We start from the raw sequence: 12,923 nt of genomic DNA on the forward strand, positions 1-12,923 counted from the left end.
CCCTGCTGTGATGTCAGGGTCAGAGCCTGGAACCTTGAGCGGCTCCCTGATCCGGGCCACTGTAGACAGAAGGACACCTGCTCTTCATGGAAATAAAGACGCTTGTCATCATCATCATCATCATCATCATCATCATCATCATCATCATCATCAGCAAAGAAAAATGCAACTTGAAATTGTTGCTTTTCATTATCTGTCCATAATAAAGCAAACACGTTTTTTCTATTTAATTAAATGTGAATGCATGTCTTCATATATCATGTGTTGTGAAATGAAACACGCTCTGCTAAAGTGACGACATCCAGCCCGGCGAGTCTCTGTTTTCCCGCCTCCAGCCTCTGATGGTGTGCAGTGGGCGGAGCCGCGGATGCCTTGACTGACAGCTCCTGCATTGTGGCTCGGCTCTGATCCGTCTGCGAGGGGGCTCCTCTCCGCCGGCAGAACCCCCCAACCCCCCCCTCCTACCATCCGTGCACACACCACCTCTCTCTCTCTCTCTCTCTCTCTCTCTCTCTCTCTCTCTCTCTCTCTCTCTCTCTCCATCATTCTCAGCCTCCCCTCTCTTTCTTTCTTCTTTCTGTTCTTTATTTTTTTTCCCCCTTCCTTTTTCCTCCTGCTAATTTTCTGCATGCACCCTGCATCTTTGCTCACTCTCCTGCCTGCTAACGGAGGTGGGCAAGCTTCCCAGAGCTGGTGCATCTAGCAGGTGCAGCCTCTTTCTCTCCTCCCCCTCCCTCCCTCCCTCCCTCTCTCTCTGCGCCTCTTCCTCGCTCTACCAGTGTGCACTCTCCGCTCTGCCTGTGCCTCTGTGTGTGTGTGTGTGTGTGTGTGTGTGTGTGTGTTTTTTTCTTCCACCCTTCTCACTTGCTCTCTGTCTCTCAGCGGCAGCAGCGGCGGCGGCAGCAGCGGCTGTACGACGCTCCTGCATTCTCAATCGCCACTGATATATATATTTTTTAAACGCAGCTGCATCGTCGGGTGTCGCTAACCCCACAGTCGGGGAGGAGGCGCAGGTAAGGGGAGTTTCTTTGTGACCCTGCTCTGCTTTTCAAGTTCTCATCCCGGCCCGGCAACATTTCTGAGCGTCGTCGCCGTTGGAGCATCCGGGCTGAGGAACCTGGCAACCCAAATCACAGGAGGACTCGGAGGAAGACAAGACAGCAGGCGTGCAGGGATTGAAAAAAAAAAAAAAAAGAAGATTAACCGAGATATTTTTTTCATACATTGACGCCGCTTGTCTTGTGCCCCCCCCCCACCCCCCATCCTACTCTCCCAGTTTCATCCACTCCTGCATCCTCCTCCTCCTCCTCCTCCTGCTGCTGCTGCTCCGCTCGCGTTTTCAATCCCTCTGTGCTGGAATGTTGCCTCTCCACGGACGATGATGATGATGATGAGGCGGATGAGGAGGAGGAGAGGCTGAATCCGTGATTGCTTGCTGCAGTGTGAAGGGACAGTGTGGTGAGGCAGCAGGACGCTGAGCGGGCAGCTCCGGGGGGGAATCTGATCCGCCGGCCAAAGGGAGTCGGATCACGTCGCAGCTGCAGATTCATCCGTCCTGCGATACCTCGGCGCGACAACACCCCTCGTCCGCTTTTCTGCTTTTAACTGAAGTGGGCTTTTTCTCTCCCGCTTTCTTTCCCTCCCATCTGGATGTGGAATACTAATTGGATTTTTCAGCCTTATTTTTAGCTGCGCTGGAATTTAGAACGCACAGGAAGGCAGGAAGCAGAGTGGGATTGAATTCAAAGAGTGTTTGAGGAGGAGAGGCTGATTAGAAAGCGACGGCTACGACGGCGAGGCTGGATTTTTTGGGGGGATTTTTTTTTTTGTGTGTGTTTCCAAGGAGAGTCTTTGGCGGCCGCTCGGCGGCAGTGGCGGACCCCCTCTACCCCTCTACCCCACCACCACCCCCTCCCCCGTCGTATTTGCTCCATTTCAGACATGAGAGGAACCAATTCCGGGAACCTGGCGGACACTGACTGGGCTTGACTGGGCTGCAGGGTGGAGAGAGAGAGAGAGAGAAAGAAAAGAGAAAAAAGGATCCTGCGCAGACAGGCAGGGTGTGGAAGCCTCGAGTCCCACCCTGCAAGTTTGACTCCCCCCCCCCATCAGACAACCAACACCCTGTCCCACTGTGGATTGTACCAGGGGAGGACGTCGGTGCATGTTGAGTAGAAACTGCTGCGGGGGTCGTTTGTATGATTTTTTTTGTATTCTCATGATCGTCATTATTCTGCAGCTGAACACTGACGCCTCACATGCACAGATGTAAAGCCGCTCCTTCCCACCCATCTCTCCCTCCCATCTCTATCTCTGTCCCTCCTCGTCCTTGTTAGAAGCATTGCGTCTTCTTGCCCCCCCACCCACTCACCCACTGCCTCACCGCCCCCACCCCACCCCTCCCCCCCCAAATCACCCCGCTGTCAGCGTCCATAAACTTTGCGAACGAATCACTCGGACATCGAGAGTTGATCAGGACTAAACGTTAAGAACAATCGGCCGATCATACGTCTACGCCAGCTCTCCCAATCCTCACTGGGTGTAGGGTGTGTGTGTGTGGCTGTGTGAGAGTGTGTGTGCGTGACTGTGTGTGTATCCGCGTGTGGGTGTGTTCGTGCGTGCCTCAGTCTTTGTGAGTGTATATTTGCATGTCTCCCCTGCACCCCTCCCCTCGTCTCCATCCTTGGATTACATTTTTTCGTGCAAATTATTGAGCGCTGAGATTTTTTGCTTCTTCCTCGGGCTCATCGCCGCCTCCTCCTCCTCCTCTTCGCTGCTCACTCCGGTCCGGCGTCGTCGGGAACCTCTCTGTCATTTCCCCACGGATGGCTGCCACAGGGTTCACCCTCCATGAGCCATAAAGGGAGGCAGGGAAGGATGAGCGAGTGTTCTGGGGCAGCTGTTTCCGGGGCGGTGATCCTGGAGGAACCTGAGGGATCTGGGGGGGCGGGGCCTCGCGGGGAGGGCCAGGCCCGGGACCAGGGCCCACTGCGCTGCGCCGTCTGGCCTCGCCAGCAGACATGGCTGTGCGTGGTGCCGCTGCTCATCGGCTTCATCGGCCTCGGCCTGAGCCTGATGCTGCTGAAGTGGATCGTGGTCGGCACGGTGAGGGATTACGTGCCCACCGACCTGGTGGACGCCAACCGAATCGGCCAGGATCCTATTTTCCTGTCCAAGCCGAGCGGAATCCCCAAGAGCGCCGACACCACCACCACCACCGCCGCCGCCGTGACGCCCACGGTCGAAGGAGGCGACGCGGCGGCCAGAACTGTCGCCGTGGCCAAAGGCAGAACTCGCTCCACCGCCACCAGCACCACCACGAACCCCAAAGGGGGCGGAGCCTCCGGCAGCCAAGTCACCCCGCGGAACCCGGGGCACCGTAACGGACGCGGACCGTCGGGCTTCGCCACGACCACGGCGGCGGCGCAGAGGACGAGCGTGAGCGCGGGTTCGGCCACGTCCAGCCCCTCGCCGGCCAACCCCACCGTCCTCCACGACTCCACCCAGATGTGGACGCCGGAGCAGACAACCTCCACCACCGCCTCCGCCACCGGCCTCGTGTCCACCACTGTCTCATCGCGCACGCACAGCCACCGCAAAACACGTGAGTCACCGTCTTCGCGTCCACACAGCAGCAGACTTTGTTTTTTGTTTTTTTTGCCCTGCAAACCAAGGGAAGGCGTGAAGATGACGCCGGGCACGTGCTCCCTTCCTGATTGGCTGAGGCCTTTGGTTGGGGTGGTGGGGGGTGTGTCTCTGAAGGCTGGGTTCACTGTGGATGCCGTGTTCATACAGGAAGTCAATATTCAGTCCTTCTCCTGTGACATTTCATCTTTTTTGCCACATGATTGATTGTTGTTTTCCCGATAGAATGGTTTCACCGGCAACACATAGCCAGCAGGGGGACTCAGTTTTGCAAGAGAACGTCTCCATTCACAGAGTGAACAGACACGCTTGGATCAGCTTCAGCTCTGGGTTTGTTTTTAGGTGGTCAGTGTGGCTTTGCTGTGATGTCAGTTGTGTTTATTTTTAGCAACAAAAAAAACCAAACATTTTTGGGCTTAACATCCTCGAGGGTTCGACAGCAAATTATTTGCTGCTCCACTGGCTGGAATTTGAACAGGTAATTTGAAGGCGCTGGTGCAAGCCTGGCCGTGTGCGTTGCACCAAGTGGCGTTGTTTACTCGCTGCAACCTCCAGGCTTTGGACGTGTTTGGGTGCTCGGTCCGCTTAAGATTATAATTTTTGCACACACACACACACACACACACTCCAGGTTCACACCCGTGCTAAGGCGACGCCTCTTATCCGTGACTCTCTATCAGAGTGGGCTGGCGCTGCTCGCCGATGCTGCTTTTCTCTCCTCCCGTCTTCCGCAGCCGTGTCCTTGACTTCAGTCATGGCTCGCTATTGATTGCTGCTCGCCGCCGCTCCCTCTGATGTTTATGGCTCTGATGCCTGCAGTGGGCCTTGGGAGAAAGTCTACGAGTGACAGGGGCTGAGTTATATTTTTATCTGTGGGACCGACGTGTTCTTTCGCACGTCACTCGTCGTCACTTGACGACAGCAGGTGCGGGTGCCGGTGTGGGTCCTTTCTTATGCAGTGTCTTAAGTTTTGTTATGTTGTATTTTCTTTTTTTATGTCGTTATCTTGTCCAGCTGGATTATAAATTGGAGTATGTGTTGTGAATTACATGATTGACACCAGCTTTAATAGTTCTGTTTGTACTGTGTGTGTGTGTGTGTGTGTGTGTGTGTGTGTGTGTGTGTGTGTGTGTGTGTGTGTGTGTGTGTGTGTTTGGAAATGTGAAACCATGGGCCCGGTGGCTTGCCAGAGGCTAATGGTTTGTCAAGAGCCACTCGTGTCTTGTCCAAACGTGCAAGTCACCACTTAGCATAGTGCTAATCCTTCCTTGACACAACAAGCACCATTGGACTCTGAGCTAAACAAAGCATCTATTCTTCCTGGAAGGGCCATTTCCGCATCTCAAACACAACGCCAGCGACGCCTCCAGCCTGGCCGTTGGCTCTGCCCTGCCTGGGGAGTGTTTACAGTCCGAGGGCAGTTTGCTGATTTTACTTTTCAAACTACAAACTTACTTGGAAATGGAGCAAGAAAAAAATCATTCAGGAAGGAGGAAGAGTTGACCGAAGGGCCAGAGACACTGACTGCAGTCAATTTCTCATGATGTGGGACTTTGAAACAACGGTTTTGATGACAAAAAAAGCAACACAAAGGGAGAGCAGGATGATGTGTGCAGTTTCCAGCTAAACTGCTAAACCTCCATCTGATCTGAATTTGAAGAGCGTCCACTGGAGTACGTCAAGACATTACAAATCTCCGTGTGAAAAAAGTATCACGTGCAGACGAGATGCAAAGAGAGACAAGTCATCAATACCGGCAGTTTTGTGAGACGAAAATAGGCCGTAATTACACAACGGCAACCAGGTAATACATAATTGATAAGCGCCAACTCTCTCCACTTCCACCTGCTCTGGCTGCTGTTTACTGGAAAACCAGGCTGCGGCTGCAGCTCTAATGATTACACAGATTGCAGGGAGGGAGGTGGGTGGGGGTGAGGTGGTGAGTTAGAGGAGCGGGCGCATAATTATACTACAGGATTGAGAAAGTGCAGACAATTTATTATCATCCTTTCATTCATTAATTAACCATTTAATATAAAAAAAAACAAACTAATTTCTCCTGCCAAGCGGTTTCAGGGAAAAACTATTAAGCGCCATTGATAGATATCGGAGGGAAAATATCGGTGCGGCTTTGCGGAGGAAGTTTTGAATACCTGACTGGTGTGGTAATCACATGAACAGCCCTCATGCACCCACCTCCCACCTCCACCACCCACACGCGGCGCTGGAAAAAGCCCATCAGCTGCACATTAACTGTCCATTAAGGCCGGAGCCAATGTGTTCCAGGGTATCAGTGAACGACCTCAGCTGGCTTGTGCCTGGAAACTAAGGAAAACAGATAAAATAATAATAATTAAAAAAAAAATTCAAAGGTTCCACATTAAACTCACTCCACAAATGTACCTGCTGGTAAATCCCATCTTTTCATCTTGCTCTTGCTGTAGTTTTTAAATTTTTTTTTTCCCATTTCTGGTAATCAACCCTTTGTGATGTCAGAGAGAGCTCGCAGGTCCCTCTCTTAAGACAGTCAACAACACCTCCAGCAGATTCAGGCTCTGCCCTCCATAAGCACCTTGTTTTTCTTCCCTTCCGGTGGAAGGTGTAGCAGAGATTTTTATTTATTTATTTATTTATTTTGTTTGACAAGGTCTGTTTCTGTTGTTCTCTTCACCCTAAGTATATGGAAGGAAAACAGCCAACGTACGAGTTCATCGGTCCAGGAACTTGTAGATCAAACAGTTTGAGTGTCTGGGGCTCCAGTCTTCGTTGAGCAGCATGGCCGCGGTCAAAAGTCGTTGGTGATGCCGAGTCATCGGCCATGTGAGTGCACGGATGAGCGACCGCCACGTCCCCAACGAGGTGACGCAGCGTCCTCCGCTCTGCTGGTTCCAGTTTGGTGGCCTCACAGCCTCCCAGCCTGCAGCTCTTTAGGAAACACGGTGAAGCACTTCTCGCTTTTTTATTTTTTCAACCCAGTGACACACACAAAAAAAAAAACTCCTTGCAGGACTCCGTAGCTTGGATAAAAAAAAATCCCCCAGGCGGCTGTAGTCTGCTTTATTTTGTTTCCACGTACAGAACATGAAAGGCCATTTAACCTCCAGACCCCCCCCCAACGTCCTCCATCCTGGCGGTTCAGCTGCTCCGCTGGTGTTTGGTGACATTCCAGCTTGTCTCGGCATCAAACGCACGAGGTTCTGACAACAAAGGAAGACGTAGATATTCCAGGCAGAGTGCCGCGCGCCGGCCAAATGTCACTTTTAAAGCCTGATTGACATCTTAAGCCGGCCCGATCACATAAGACGCAGAATCAGGAGGTGGGGAAGAAAAGAAAAAAAGAGGCCCAGAAGAGATGATATAATCATATGACCTCGACACAGAAGGGCAAAGTGTCAAGTGATGCATCAGCGATACTGTCAGCATACGATCTCATATCTTCAGCAGCAGAGCTGGAGAGGCTGCATGACGAGGAGGGGGAGAGGCACTCGATTCTCAGCTCACCGTGAACTGAACGCTGCTGCAGCAGGTGAAAGACGACCACGGAATTCTTTCAGCAACAACTCTAAACAGATAGTTGTTGTTTTTTTATCCTTTAATCCTCTGTATTTGGGCTTTGTGTTTGCCTCACACGTCTTTTATTGCCTGGATGTTGCCAGGTTTGCAACTGCAGAAGGTCCAAAAAGCTGTGAACTGAAGCTCTAATATCTAAAAAGGCATAAAAAAATAAAATGTTAAATAAAGAATAAGACTGCTTTCTGCTTTCTGCAGGCCAACCATTACAAAAACTACACCCACACACACAGGAAAACCGACTGTGTAGGATTATCCAAAATTAAAATGGTCAGAGAAGTAGGTCAAAGTCCCACAGATGGATATTAAAAAAAAACGTGGGGGGAAATTATTAATTTCAATGAACAGGAGCTGATTACTGAATTCACTGGTCACCGCAGGACTCTGGACGATGACGTGACTCCAGCTCACGTCTGCATCGTCCGCATCAATGATTAAAAGGATGGATGCGGGGGAGGAGGAGGACTTGATGGGAAGCGAGGTGGTCGGGTGATGGATCCCGACGTAGTTGTGAGGTGGCTGTTAGAGGAGGAGACGGCGGGCCGGAGGGCTCTCGGCCTCCACGCTGGGCCACTCGGCCAGATTGGGTTTCAGTGAGACAGTGGCCCTGAAACCTAAATCCAGATTAACAGCATCCCACCCCTGCCCACCCCCTCTACTCGTCCTCCATGGCTGCGGAGGCAACAGAATTACATTAGCTCACCTATCAGTCACACACACTCTACATGGGCTTACGAGCAGCCTGGCCAGCAAAAACAAGCAGCACAAAAAAGGATTGTTTTGATATTTTGTCCACAGCGGCGTGTTGAATCCTTCTCATGAAGTCCCGCCAAGCATTCACACCGACTTACATGAAGAATCGGACTTGGACTTACGTGCATACAGTCATGCAAAACATGTACGTGATCAAAATTCTGCGACTAAAACGGCCAATTTGCTTCATCCAAAATGCATTTTTTTTCCCTCTCCTCTGTTCAGCACATAAACTCTTCATTTGATACCAGTAAATAAAACATGTCCAAGATCATGTCCCGGTACGGCCCAGCTGTTGCAGCCGCAGCACATGCATTACCTAAGTGACAACATCCGTGGATAAAACCATCCATATTGATGAGGCCCCATCACAGGCATGTGGAGAAAATCATGGTTGTGGAGGGAATTCCCGCTCGCCGCTAGCGCTACGGCCTAGCTAGCGCCTCGCAGACACACGTGCGCTCTGCGATTAACTGGTCTTAACTTGCAGCACCGCACCACCCGCCGACTGACAGAGGGGGCAGCGGTCAGCGCTGCCGTGTTGTGCAGCAGCACGTCCGGAGAGATTTCAGGTTTTAAACAAGATTTTGGGTTTTAAACAAGATTGCAAAGCTCACAATCTTTTCACTTGGATTAGGTCTCTGTGAGCTGCTTAGCAGATTCCCAATGGGGATTTTTAATATATTTATATATACGTGTGTGTGTGTGTGTGTGTGTGTGTGTGTGTGTGTGCGCGTGTGTGGTGTGTGGTTCTATTTCACACACTAGTGCAGATGAACACTCTGGTGTCCAGAGAAATACAATGTCTAAATGTGTTTCGACATTTTCCATCAAGTTTAAGGTTTTATCGCGATAATAACAATAAGAAGAAAAATACAATTCCAGGGTTGGATAATACAGTCAGACAGACACAACTCAAGGGTCATTTCAAATCTCCGCACTGCATTCGGCTCCTTGGCGGGGTCGTGACCCCGGTGTAGCGCTTTGCTTTTCACAGCAGGTTTTTCTGATTTTATTTTTTCCCAGACATTGGTGTGGACATTTTTATTTAATCAGCGCTGCCGATCGAGGCGGCCTCACCACACAGGTGCCTCGGATAAATGTGCGCCAAATTGCGACCCCTGCAAATGGGGCCGCCTGTCATGATTTTAGAGCGTTGTCATCATACACCTAATTGCTCGCTGTTTTTATTTTTATTTTTTATACGACTCACAAATGAATTCCAAACACACACACACACACACACACACACAGACACACACAGACACACACACACACACACACAAACACAAATACAGGTCCAGGCGGCGATTCATTTGCATTCCGCCGCAGCTCCTGCCATTGTCAGGATAACGTATGACCAATTATGCAGGTTGTTCCGGACAGATCAAGGCTTTCGTTTCTTGATCATCATGCTGTCGTCAGTAGATGCTGACCACTACCTGGATGCATTAAAAAAAAAAAAAAGAAACATTGTTTCGCCCTGATTGGAATGTTAATTTGGCAGCTTCGGCGCGAGGAAAGAACTGGACGTCACTTTGATTCATTCGGATTCTGATGAAATGTCCTGCGGAGGGTAGAATGATGAAATATTAACGGCGCGAAAGGGAAACATGTTCAATATGTAGAGGAAGGCGTAAATAATTGAAGACGCTCCTTTGACGAATTATCTCCCCCCACACCGAACTTGCCCAGTAATAGGACAGCGATGGGACCTTCGCCTCCTCAAAGGAGCGGACAGTTTCGCGAAGAACTTGGGAGGGTGTTATGTCCTGAGATTTTTTTCGTTCTTTTTCACTTTGCGGGAGCGGTTCCATCTCTCCGTAGAATGCCGATGCCGTTGAGTCGGACGGCGATAGAGTGAGAGATTAAACGTCTCTTTCGTCCTCACCGGCAGAATTTAAAGACGATTATGACGTGAGTCGACGTGAATTTCAAGAGAAAATAAAACCCATCCAACGTTTCACACATTTTTAGTTTTTTGAGAGCTTTTCCCCCCCCAAATTTTCAGCTGTTCACAAAACAAATCCTAATGTTCTTCAAAATGCACAGCAAAGGGTTTCGTACAAACGGAGTGTGAGTTGAATCGTATGTTTGATCATTTTTAAAATATCTCTCAGAGCAAACAAATCTGTCACAGCAACCGGTCAGACTGACTGGCAACACAGGAGCCTCGGCTGACTTTGGTCCTGTGTACATCCACTCAAGCTGGGGAGCTGCAGTTGGTCTGTTTGTGATTGGTGCAAATCATCAAAATGAAAACACTAAATTATTCATTCTGCAATTTAGATGGAGCCCAAAACCAAATCTTTTCTTTAATATGGAGCCGCAGAGGGCACATTGATTTAGCCAACTTGATTTCTGGGGCTATATTAAATAAGGGGTGGGGTTGTGGTGGTGCACCTTAGTAATTAGATCTGTCAACTGCCCTGTGGCGGCAAACCGTTTAACACAAGTAAGCAAATAAACAGCAGGCGGATGCGAGTTGAGCCACGGTCTCACAGGAGCTGTGATCGGAACGCCTGGGAATCCTCTTATGGCCGGAACCCTATGTCAATCGTATATCAATATCAATTTTTTTGTATTTAGATTTGGATATTTTGTGGAAAACAGCGTTGGTTTTGGTTTTGCACTTTGCAGTTAAACGTCTCGTACTGCTGAAGAAAAAAAACAAACAAGTTTTCACTTTCAGAAGTTGAACTTTAAAGCAGACGTGCACTTGAAGTCGAAGCCTCGACATAAATATTTTACAAGTCCTTGGACTCCAGCGCGTCTCGTGTAAATTCAGATTTAACATTCATTTAATTCTTTTTACAGTCTATGTTTGTATCTCATTCATTTGCCTTTTAAATTTGTTTGGTAAAACCCAGCGACATGTTCCCTTTGAATATAAACTGCGGATCTGAGATATCCGAGGCTCCCAGTTCGACCTCCGTCAAAGTTTCTTCTTCGAGTTTGAAATATGTCGGCCACCCGGCCGGCGGAGAAGCAGCAGCTCAGCCCGCTGGCTGCTCATTGCGCCGCTGGCACCTGGCCGTAAACAACACCATTAGCCTTGATAAAACACTGAGGCGGCGATTATTTAACCTCGGCCGACAGACAGACAGCAACTCAGGTTGAAACCAGTTCCGGTCCAGTCGGCGTGATTTCTCTTTCACAGGATGGAGTCGATTGGATTTTTTTAATTTATATTTTCCTCCCCGTCGTATTGCCTTCCCCCAGTCGGCGGCTGGACTGATTCATGTTGGTGTGTTTCTTTGATGTTGACTTGACTGGAGGGGCGTTAGGACGGGCCCTGGAAACTCTCAAAAAAGTTAGTTTGAAGAATATTTCAGTTTGTTTTCTGTTTTTTTTTTTTAGCAATTGAAAAGGAACAAGGAAAGTCTGACCCACAAAGACGTCAGACCAAGGCTGAATCACACTGTGCAGTATTTTTGTGAAAATCTGAATCTTTCAGGATGAGGATTCTTGCACACACAGAGCATCTAAATGTCCCACACCAGATATTAGTCTCGTCCAAAGCCGGAGAGATTATCCTGAGCCTCGAATTGGCTCGACGTGATTTCTAGAGAATTGTACGTGCACTAGTTTCGTCAAATCACCCGTCAGGACCCACTTTCGTCAAGTCAAGTCAAGTCAAGTCAAGTCAAGTCAAGTCAAGTCACCTAAACGTCTCGGCCGTTTGGCGTCTAACCGGCCCGGTGCCGCATGACGTGGCCGCGTGCAGGGTGCGATAAGAAGAGCCGGAACCTTTGAAAATCCCCCTGCGGATTACAAAAGGGAAGTGCGCGTTGGAACTGTCACCGATGCCAACGTGTGTGCTGAGGTGGCGGCCGGGGCGATGGAACTGCGTCCATGTGCAAGAGCACAAACTGCTACAGATAAATAAATACATCAATAAGTAAGTCAACCTTGTGAGCTATTGATGGAGGGATTTTCCTTTCACTGCCACAAGGACAACCCACCCTTCCACAGCATTGCACACAACACACACAACAGCGAGGGCTCATATCATACCATGCATACCTCACGTGTGTGTGTGTGTGCGTGTGTGCTTGTGTGTGTGTGTGTAATCTGAAGCCCACCAGGGAATCGCAGCTTCTGCCAGGAAGAATTAAAGAAGAAAACCCAAGAAGCCAGCAGGAAGTAAACACGAGGCGAGGAGTTATTTAAAGGTTCCCTGCGTGAAAAATTAAATCCTCCTGGCTAAAAAAACGGCAGTCGCGGATTCCTGCTTTTACTAAAGACGGGAGGCATTTTATGATTATTGTTTGCGTAAACCGTCTTTTTTTTTTTTCATAGAATGCAGAACCAGGGCCGGAGACTAAATAGCGCCGCCAGGCTAAGCTAATAAATTCCTTTTCCTGCCCATTAATCCCGACAGCGGCGGCGGGAAGCCCCTCCCTCTCGGTTAGCTCCCCGTAATAATGATTCTTGGTGGTGGTGGTGTGTGTGTGTGTGTGTGGGGGGGGAGGGCGGGTGTCTGCGTCTGGTACATTTCTCATTCATATCATACAACCCTCCCGCCCAGCCGATCCCCCTCCCCCACCCCGTTAGCGGTATCGATCCCCCGCCGCCGCCGGCAGCCTGATTGTATCCAGGCCTTTTGCCACTCAGCACTTTTAGTCACCGTGCAGGGCTGGCGTATGGGCGTGGCGCTCTGATTATCCCGTGCTCGCTGATTTGTTTTTTTGTTGTTTTTTCCCTCCCTCCTGCCTCCTGTTGTTATTTTTAGCCTCTCAGGACGTGGCCAGCCAGCAAGCCAATCAGCCAGCCAGCCAGCCAGCCAGCCAGTCAGCCAGCCAGCCAGCCAGCCAGCCAGCCAGCCAGCCAGCCAGCCAGCCAGCCAGTCAGCCAGCCAGCCAGCCAGCCTCTCTCTCCCCGTCATCCTCGTGCAGGAAGCGTGACGGGATTTGATGCGGCCGCTTGTGTTGCTTTTCAAGCTCAGACAAACG

At 50.1% G+C, this 12,923-nt stretch overlaps 1 protein-coding gene across 1 annotated transcript in view; it reads left to right on the forward strand.

Moving 5' to 3' along the window:
• The first annotated feature begins 1,264 nt into the window (after window positions 1-1,264).
• The window catches only part of nrg3a (neuregulin 3a), a 217,093-nt gene continuing 205,434 nt past the window's right edge, over window positions 1,265-12,923 (forward strand). Inside the window, exon 1 of the mRNA XM_076043000.1 lies at window positions 1,265-3,604. Coding sequence (XP_075899115.1) covers window positions 2,851-3,604 — 754 coding nt within the window. The 5' untranslated portion in view covers window positions 1,265-2,850. The remainder of the gene's footprint in view (window positions 3,605-12,923) is intronic.

Source organism: Nelusetta ayraudi, unplaced genomic scaffold, assembly GCF_046127955.1.
Source record: "Nelusetta ayraudi isolate G7.1 ecotype Tasmania unplaced genomic scaffold, CSIRO-AGI_Nayr_v1 ptg000072l, whole genome shotgun sequence".
Classification (NCBI taxonomy): domain Eukaryota; kingdom Metazoa; phylum Chordata; class Actinopteri; order Tetraodontiformes; family Monacanthidae; genus Nelusetta; species Nelusetta ayraudi.